The 9336-nt window shown below is 41.9% G+C and overlaps 2 protein-coding genes across 3 annotated transcripts in view; both read right to left on the reverse strand.

The window, feature by feature from the left end:
- Nucleotides 1-6218, reverse strand: part of acsl2 (acyl-CoA synthetase long chain family member 2) — a 19968-nt gene extending 13750 nt beyond the window's left edge. The window contains exon 1 of the mRNA XM_005922657.2: nucleotides 6112-6218. The gene's annotated coding sequence lies outside the window, so the exon portion shown is untranslated. The remainder of the gene's footprint in view (nucleotides 1-6111) is intronic.
- A 637-nt stretch (nucleotides 6219-6855) lies between these two features.
- prkg1l (protein kinase cGMP-dependent 1, like) overlaps nucleotides 6856-9336 on the reverse strand; it is a 7242-nt gene continuing 4761 nt past the window's right edge. For both annotated transcript variants that reach the window (XM_042221185.1, XM_005922660.3), the window contains exons 10-20: nucleotides 9226-9291; nucleotides 9036-9113; nucleotides 8857-8953; nucleotides 8640-8779; nucleotides 8466-8555; nucleotides 8203-8344; nucleotides 7957-8120; nucleotides 7734-7856; nucleotides 7473-7535; nucleotides 7316-7382; nucleotides 6856-7237 (exon numbers count right to left, since the gene is read on the reverse strand). In XM_042221185.1, coding sequence (XP_042077119.1) covers nucleotides 7154-7237; nucleotides 7316-7382; nucleotides 7473-7535; nucleotides 7734-7856; nucleotides 7957-8120; nucleotides 8203-8344; nucleotides 8466-8555; nucleotides 8640-8779; nucleotides 8857-8953; nucleotides 9036-9113; nucleotides 9226-9291 — 1114 coding nt within the window. In that variant the 3' untranslated portion in view covers nucleotides 6856-7153. The remainder of the gene's footprint in view (nucleotides 7238-7315; nucleotides 7383-7472; nucleotides 7536-7733; nucleotides 7857-7956; nucleotides 8121-8202; nucleotides 8345-8465; nucleotides 8556-8639; nucleotides 8780-8856; nucleotides 8954-9035; nucleotides 9114-9225; nucleotides 9292-9336) is intronic.

Raw genomic sequence — 9336 nt, forward strand, 5'->3', positions numbered from 1 at the left:
ACACACACACACACACACACACACACACACACACACACACACGGCAAGACCAGACTTCTCCCTGAAACTGCTAATTTCATCCCCTCAAGCAAACCACTTCATCTTCTACCGCACAAGGAATTCACCTCTCTGAATAAACCTCCCCTTTCCCACATTTGCTCCCCCCTCCCTGAACGCTCCTCAACCTCTCACCCATTTTCTCCCCCAGTGCCCAATTGGAGAGGGTAGCTTCCCCTTCCCTCCTGTTTAACCGGAGCTGATGCTGCGCCGCTTCCCTAGCCTGCACGGGCAAAGCAATGCCACACTCGTCCTCAGGAGGATTTATAATCTGCTTTAAGCATCAATTTATGTGAACTAAAGCTGTTCACTTCCCTCTTTACACCTGCTGAAGTCACAGAGCAGCTGGTGAGCCCCTCGAGTCCTTTCACTAGGTAAATAAATTGAAAACAAAGGGCTTTATGAAACGTGACATCAAAAAAAAGAAAAAAATGACAGTGTGGTGTGAAGAGAGCTTCCTGTGGCCCCTTTCTGTCTTTCTCTCTCCCTGGCCCTCCCTTCTCTCTCACTCCCATTCATTATGGCTATTGTCAAGTCCCAGACAAGAACCATTGTGCTTCCAGCTCTTACTCCCAAGAAGACAGGAGACAAAAGGAATAGCAAACACATGTGAAAATATACTGAAGGAAAACAAACGCACCTTCATTCTCTGCCAGTTCCTGCAGGGAGAGTGCGCTTTTGGCTACATTGTCATTCGGAGAGCTGCTATCGCAGCAGGGCACTCGTGACAGACGTGCACACAGTTCATACAGTAAGTGCTGTGATGTTTGAACAGTAACAGCGGATCGAAACTATATTTGGTGTAAGTAAAGGCATCCGTATGTGGAGTATATGCCAAAATGCAACACACACAAAAAAAAAAAAAAAAAAGGTTCAAGTGGAGACGACAGGCATGTCGCCATGTCCGTGCATGTTTACTCTCGCTCACAAGTGGAGACATAACCAAGAGCTATTCACTAACAGAAGTATGACAAACACATGAGTGGAACGCAGCATGTTGAAATTACAGACATAACCCCCCAAAAAAACAACCGAAAACCGGTTTTGAGTCAAATCTGGCATGTAGTCAATAATTACAACCTCGTCAATGTTCCTTTATAACCGTCAAACATTTCGACTGCCATCAAACTAATGGGGTGTCATGGGAAAATGTTCCCAGGCAGGTGGTAAAAAAATAAATAAATTTAAAACGGCATGGTGGGGTTATGAATTATTGTAAGCTTGAAAGATCTAGGAGCCACAGCAGACACTGCTAAAGATTCATGTCACTGCTGAGATCAGAGGATAAGAAGAGAAGAAGAATAGACCCTGTACTGACTTGTAACATTTTCAGAGGCTGAACACTGCAATAGGACCCAAGTATGCATGAGCCGTGGGACAGCGCAGCGTGCCCTGCACAGTCTGAAAACATTTCATTGTTGCTGCTATCACCTAATATAGCTCAGCCCTCCAACATCCTACAGCACCTGACTGCAGAGCTGGGCCAGACAAACATCTGGACTCTGCAGCCACGACTGCAGGTCTAGAATGAGCACCAGCACTCTCCGGGGCAGTGTGTTTTATGCTGCACTGCAGCTGTAACATTAGGTTTCCAGATGACACCCTACTGGAGTCTCTAAATCAGCAGCAACAAAGAAACAACTTGCAGAGAGGCGATCGGGCTTGAAGCAACGTGATGTAAGACCAAAAGCTTTTCCCTGAACACAGTGAAACTGGAAGAGCTTCCCACTGACTTCAGCAAGATGCTCTCAAACACAACTGAGCCTCAATTAAACTTCTGTGATGAAAATTGTGTAGTTTTTCCTCCAGAAGTTTTTTTTGTAGATGCATTTCCTGGTGTGCTTTCTTTGCAAGTCAAATTTGTGCATAAATTTTGACTCCAGTAACACATGTGGGTCCTGGGATGAAATAAAAGTAATAAAGAGGATCACAAGTTTAAAAAAAAATAAAATAAAAATTGAATAATCAAAGTCCATGTTTTACCAAGAAAACCAAATAACATGCATCTATTTTCTTCTGTTTATCCAATTCAATGTTGTGCAGGAGAGCCTAGACAGGTTGCTCACACCACTAACACACATTGACACCCAGATTCACACCTACAGCCAGTTTATAATCACCAGTTAACCTAACGCCATACATTGTGGACTGTGGGAAAAAACTAAGTAATCATCCATCATTAAAGCTGACACAGGAAGAACACAGAAAGTCCGCAGAGAAAGGTGACAGACTAATTTCAGACCCAGGACCTTCTTGCTGTGCCGTCCCTCCACTGCACCATCCCCACAAAATCCCAGCAAAACTTTTATCTGTACAATTTATTTGTTAACAACAGTAAAAGTCTTACTCTTGGCAAAAGGGCGGAAATGTAAGCGTATGGAAGAGTGGTTTTTAGAGTTCAGGTGAACTACTGCAAAACCTGGCTTTATCACAAGCTTTTAATATGCTTTCAGTGTTGTAGGAAGCAGCCGTAAGCTGTCGGGATTCATGAATGTATTTTGGCAACATCACCGGCACAGTTAAGTAAAGCTCGCAAGTATAAACAAAGAGCTTGAAAGAGTGGAATTGAATTTGCTGCTGTTCAGATCGGTTGTGGTGGCTGTAAATGATTTTATAGAGCAGCCAAAGACTTATTTAACACACATGCACAGTTTCCTCTGCATTAGACAAGTAGGCAGAAATGCTCGAGATGCTTAAGCTACCGTCTCCTTTCCTCGTTCGTGTTGTCACATGAAACATCGGATAACGATTTGGCTCTGTGCATCACACAGAATGTAAAAAGAGCTCTGTATAGTAGCTTTAAGAACTTTTCTGTGGTGACGGGAGCAATGCTGGGGAATGCTCCCCCCTGACCCAGAAAACTACAGGAGGTGGCACAAAGCAAGAGGGGGAAGGTTTTTATAGCTGGGAGACAGGCCACAGCATTTTGTGCCAGCACCAGAAGACCGGTGTAGTCTGCACACGCTCCATGTGCCCAGGGAGGAGAGAGTTCTGGTTGGAGGGGACCCGAAGAGAGAGGACTGCAAGATGGACACGTGAGGCTGGCCAGGCAAGCGTGGGGAGAAAGAATGAAACGCACGGGTGTTTTCTGGCTGTGATTCCTAAACAAAGCGTGAAGAACAGACACATGCACGCTCGGTCCCAATGACGTTTCTCTTGTAGCAGGAAGCGAGAAAGACCACACATCCGGGATGCAGAAAACACCACTTTCCTCAAGGCGGTCAGGAGTCTCCCAGGGTCTCGAATTCACTTAAACCCAAGCGGAGATTCTCGAAAACAAAGCTACAGTTGTGCATTCTTTTGCAGACGTTTCTGGTTTCAGGTAACTAAGCAGCGCCAGGTTCAAACGTCAACATGCTGTCAAAGCTCACGTCTGACTGAGCCGGTGTATTTGTTAATTCTTAATGGTTGACTACAAACGTCAGGTGACACATTCAACACTGTAACTGTCAAATACACACAAAACAGATGGCAGGAGGCCATATGGACAACTCCAAACACGTTGCCTCCGAATATCTCGACACGCAAGTATTAGAAGTATGATTTAAAACAAAAGCAGATGTAACGTGTGGAAATGAACAGCGGCTGTGATTTTACACAACAAAAATGGCAGAAAACCTACAATTAGGGCTGAAACTCACTCCAACTGTAATTATCCTCAACTTGGACCACAGACAAAATTCACAGCAGCCCCCTTTTCTCTGTACCTCACTTACATTTTCCACATATAGCCTGTAAAGTTTGGGCAAGTTTAGCAGCAAAACAAACCCTCTACGTATATATACGTTATCCCCAACACTGGCCTTTTAATACAGATCATGTAGATAAAATAAAGCAAAAAGGTTCATGTACAGTGGCATGCAGAATGCAAGGACGAAGAAACTACTTAAAAAATAAAAGTGTCTGTACTAAATTGATTTATGCAAATGTAAGCAGGGTCTTTATTGAGTGCTCTTGTTCTAAAGAATATGGCACTTCCTGCGGACTCATTCAGGCTTCCTCATCTCTGACAGGTGACCTGTGCTTGATTACAGCAGTGTCTTCAACGACAATTGACTTTTCCTTCTGCGAGTTCCACTTCAATCTAGACTCTAAAGTTAGCAAGCGCGCCATTTTTTTGTCATGCGATTGCATTTGAGAGGTTTCTCTGACAGGCAGATGACCTGTCCTGCCTCTTACCCAGTGGGTGCTGCTGGGATAGGCTTCTGATAGTAAACAGATGTAAAATGTGATATAATGTTTGCTTTGTGGAAATCACAGCACTCTTAATATACCAGGACGTCGCTTTCAGGTTGTGCTGATCATTGATGAAAAATTATAAAAACTATTTTTATATTCCTTAGAGGAGCTTCACATTTTTCAGTGTTAGGGGGGGGGAAAAAAAAAAAAAAAAAAAAAAATCACAGTTGTGGCAGTAAGACTGGATTTGGGGAATACAATGTTGAAAACATCTGGAATCATTAACTGATGGTACAGGAAAAAAGAACATGCTGCACGTCTTTAGAACATTATCCTACCACCACTGAAACGCACAGATAAACAGTGCCATGTTTTTGGAGTGGTTTTGCCATATAATATGAACTCTTTTTTTTTTTTTTTCCCCCCCAATAAATGAGAAAGGGTTCCACGTGTGCGACTTTAAAATCTTACGTTAATGACTGAATGATGTGTTGATTTAGTTTCAGTTTTTGTTTTATCACCATGCTGGAAATATGTTAATTAATTTAAACACAAAACATAACATGCCAACATCTTCCACTTATCCAATTCTGGGCTGCAGATGGGACTGGAGTCTTTCCTGGCTGTCACAGGGCAGGACACACCCTGGAGAGACTGTCAATCTACTGCAAGGCTAATTCAGAGACAGAAAACCGTTCACGCATACAGGTGACTTAGTAACCAAGTAAGCTGACATGCACCTGTCCGGACTGTTTGGAGCAAGACTGAGTACCCAGAGAGAGCCCACACAGAGAGGCCCAAGGGTTGACTTGAAACCAAGACCTTGTTAGTGCTAACCGCCGCACCAACCTCAAAAACTGTCAAGTGAGTATCAATAATATATTTGGCGCTTTAAGTAAGCTATAAAGTGAAAATTAAAGAAGAAAAATAGCATAAAGCATCTTATTAAGGAGTTGGACCTCCATGCTCCTCGGCACTGATTCTCTAAGTATTTGAAAGTGTACTTGAGGGACACTTTCCTTCAACTGGTGTTTTGATAATAGTGGTGGTAAACACCAACACCTGGGTCCAACGGGTGTTGACTTCAGTTGCGATCTAGTGATTTGCAAAGGTCAGAGCATGTGACTGTAATCACATGCGTACTCAAAAGCATTCAGTGACCCCCTTATGAATGAAAAAGAAACCACGCCGATTGGGAGAAGCAGTTCATTACTGGGTGGAAGGAATCACTCAGAACAGCCCTGGTTTCATTTTCAGTTGACAAAAGGCTATGCCAATCGATTATTATTATTTTTTTGGTTTGTCACCATTTCATTTCACATAACCTGTGTATCTGAACTATGCTGGGAATGCATTAAGAGTAAACTGCTGGTGAATTTTTATGGGAGAAGATGATCTTGTTCTCACATCCACAATACATTCAAACAAACTCCCAATCAGCTCACAGCTTATATGCTATATTCAGTTATTAATATTTAACCCATGCAAAAACACAGGTGTTCAGTATTTAAATGCAACTTGATTTACGTACATAAATGTTTCATTTTTGCTTGTTTTTAACAGAGTACACAAAAGTTTAAGAAAAATGTTTTTACCAGATGCACATTTTTCCTGCTGCCTCGAATCACTTTCAAAGAAATCTTTCTTTGCTTGCGTAAAACTTTTCACAAGTTAACAGGTTGATTCCTGTTCACATTCCCCCAAAATCTGCAACTATCAGCTCGGCAGCATGGGAACTCGGCGTGCTGTAGCCAAACTTAAGTTTCTTTCTTTTTTTCACAGTCTAAGCCTGCTCAGTTTAGCTTTGTGCTTCTTTATCGAGTTGAGACGTCTGAATACAAACTACCGAAGAAAGAGACTCTGACAGAGACTTACCAGAGTGAACGCAAGTTTCCAAACGGTCGTTAACTGAGAGCCTCACTTAATCCTGCCTCAGGTCCACAGAAATTTGCCCACCAGTCCAGCTAAACGCAATTAACCTGTGTTTCCGGTCCAAATCTTCAAAATAAAGGACTGCGCTCAAACACTGTATACAAACACACTGACTTTAAAGGAAAACAGTTGTACATGTACAATGATAATAAGGGCTAGTCTATTCTATTCTATTTTATTCTAAGAGAGGATGAGAAACACTGGGGGAAAAGACGTTATAATATGAAAAACATATTATATGTATAAATAAATAAATAACAAATAATTGTTATTTCAATTATATATATATATATATATATATATATAATTTCATCATCTTTGCACGCTGCACCATTACACATATACATATGATATATGTTGCTATTGCCTGTGTCATGTTGCCACTGAGAACAAAAAAACAACAACAAATAGAGCCGGATTCCTTGTGTGTGAGCGCCAATAAAGCCCATTCTGAATTTAAAGTTGTATTAAAGTTATACAACTTCCTGTGTGTTTGCCTTTCCTTCCGGACCTTGACGTTTTTCTGCAAGACTGGGCCCACACTGACGTAACTTCTTAATTACATTCATGCATTAGAGGGAGGGATCAAAAGTGATTGTGCAGTCCCCCCAGCCCCCCATTGACAAAGTGAATCTCATGAATCAAAGTTTAAAAGGAAAGAATAGAAAGACGCAGCTCATTTGATTAATGAATCTGTTTATTTATTGTTTATTGGATTCGATTTGACTCCAATTATAGGCTATGTTTGGAAATGTGTAAAGGTTTTATGCAGATACACAGAAAAAACAGTCTTGGCTTAGCGCAGCAGGCAGTATGGATCACTTATCAAACAAAAGCTGCATCAAGTGTTACAGCGGAAAATATTTTTTGTCTTAAACTGTAATCAATTCGTAATGGCAGTAAGTCTGTGGGTAGTCAATTATTCATGGAGACTAAACCTGAAGTAGTGTCTGACAGGATTTTGTTTCCGGTTCACAGAAATCCCTCAGAAATCATCCCAGTCTGTGCACGGCTCCACCGAGTCCTCGGTATAAAGGCTAAATGAACTGCTTCCCAAAGAATGCTTGACCTGAAAAAGACAGAAATAAAAAAAATGACTAACATGAAAAGCTGTAAAGACCAACAGCCAGTATTGAATTTGCCTTACTTTGGGAATAACCGGGGCTGTTAATGTCCTTTCACAAAGTCCGTCCCAGTTGAATCCTTCAAACCATCTGAATAAAAGCAGAACATCATAACAACATGTTTCCAAGCAGAGCCTCAATGTTTCTCTCCAGAGTACCCAAAAAAATCCATCATCTTACTTGTGTTTCTGAATGTCCCTGGCCCCATTTCTCTGACTGCCCAGTCTCTCTGAGGGATTGCTCCTTGAACAGACCAGCAAATAAGCTGAATTAATAATCAGTTTCTCATCTTTAGGAGGTGGTATTACAGCACACTTGCACTGTTTCTGTCTGGTTTTGTGTGTTGAGGGTGGAAAAAGTGTGAAAAAGCACTAAATAACAATAATTTTAAAAAAAATCTGTCCAAGCTTTCACACTGTGCTTAGTGGCTCATATTCACACCTGCACAGTTTCTTTATGAGACTGGAGGCACTTCTGCTGATGGTTTTTGGAAAGTCGACCTGATCGATGCCACGAATTGTTGCAGTGAGAATTTTCAGGGGCTCAGAGTGGCTGAATGGGAGCCTGGAGAGGAGAACAGGTGGCCGTCAAGATAACTTCAATCTGCAATCGGAAAAATATGCTGGAAAAAAAGGAGGGTTGTCCAAAAATTTGAAAAGCTTACCTTCCACTCAGAAGTTCAAACACAAAAACACCCAGCGACCACAAGTCTGCACACATGTTGTGGCCTTTGCTCGAGATGATTTCAGGTGCCATGTAGCCCAGCGTACCACAAAACGTCCACGTTTTCTTACCCACCTCAACCTTCTTTAGACACCTGGAGCCAACCTGCAAGAGACAGATATGAGTAGATTTGCTCTCACCTCTGCTACATTTCATTTAACAAGACGTGACGTTAAGATTGTAGTACCAGCTTGGCATAACCATGCTCATCCAGAAGAACATGTTCAGGCTTGAGGTCCCTATAGATGACACCTTGATAGTGCAGAAAGGACAAGGCCTTTACAACACAAGCTGTGTAGAACCTGGTGCTCCATTCATCCAAATATCCTCTGAAACAGTTTGGAGAAGTGGCTGACATCAGGTGCAGGCCATTTAATATTTTACTGTGAGGAAACACAGTGGGACTACAAATACAGGCCTGAAATATTCCGTTTATTCTTAAGTACTTACTTGTCTTTGAGTAGATTAGATAAATCTCCACCAAGACAAGCTTCTGTCAAAACATACAGACGCTCTGCATCTTTAAAGGTGTTGTGCAGCCTGTGATCAATGAAAATAAAAATTACTTTAGATCTTTCTACTCAGCATCAACAATATTTTACCAGACCTAAGTATGGGACACACCTGACTATAAATGAACAGCAGGTCTCCATTAGGATGTGGCTTTCTCTCTGGATGTGCTCTCGTTGGCCACTGCTGACAATCAGCTTCTTCTTGAGGACCCTCATGGCAAAAGGACACTTTGTCTTGCTCTTCAGTTGCACCTTTCAGAGAACAGAAGTAAATGCATTACATTATAGACACATCGCCGAGGGCGAGCTGCTTGCAGATTGACCCTCACCAGGTCTACGTGACCAAACTCCCCGACCCCCAAAGGGCAAATAATCTGGAAATCACTTAAGGTGGAAGTAGACAGGAGGGTAGGATCCGCATCTGAGCTGCTTACAAGGAAAACAGGGGTGAGCTTTTATTCTGGGTCTTCTGTATATAGAAATGAAACAGTGTTTTAACACTCCTCACTAGACTTCAGGTTCATTGTTTTGTTGCTCCTCTTGACTGCAATCAGGTGTCAAGCCTTCAATGATGCCCTTAAAGGTGCTGTAGTACAGACAATTACGAATATTCACGTTAGATAAAGCACATTTTCAACTCAGAGAGTAATGTGACAGCTGAATCACTTACAGTTTGTGAACAACAAATATCCACTTACTCTCTGTCTATTACCAGGCACGTAACTTCTCCAGCAGCTATCACACTCACAGTCCGAATGTCCTCTCTGAAGACAAGCAAGTATCACAAAATAAAACACAAGACTATATAT

This window comes from Haplochromis burtoni, unplaced genomic scaffold, assembly GCF_018398535.1.
Source record: "Haplochromis burtoni strain Fernald_Lab_line unplaced genomic scaffold, NCSU_Asbu1 Contig_62, whole genome shotgun sequence".
Lineage (NCBI taxonomy): Eukaryota > Metazoa > Chordata > Actinopteri > Cichliformes > Cichlidae > Haplochromis > Haplochromis burtoni.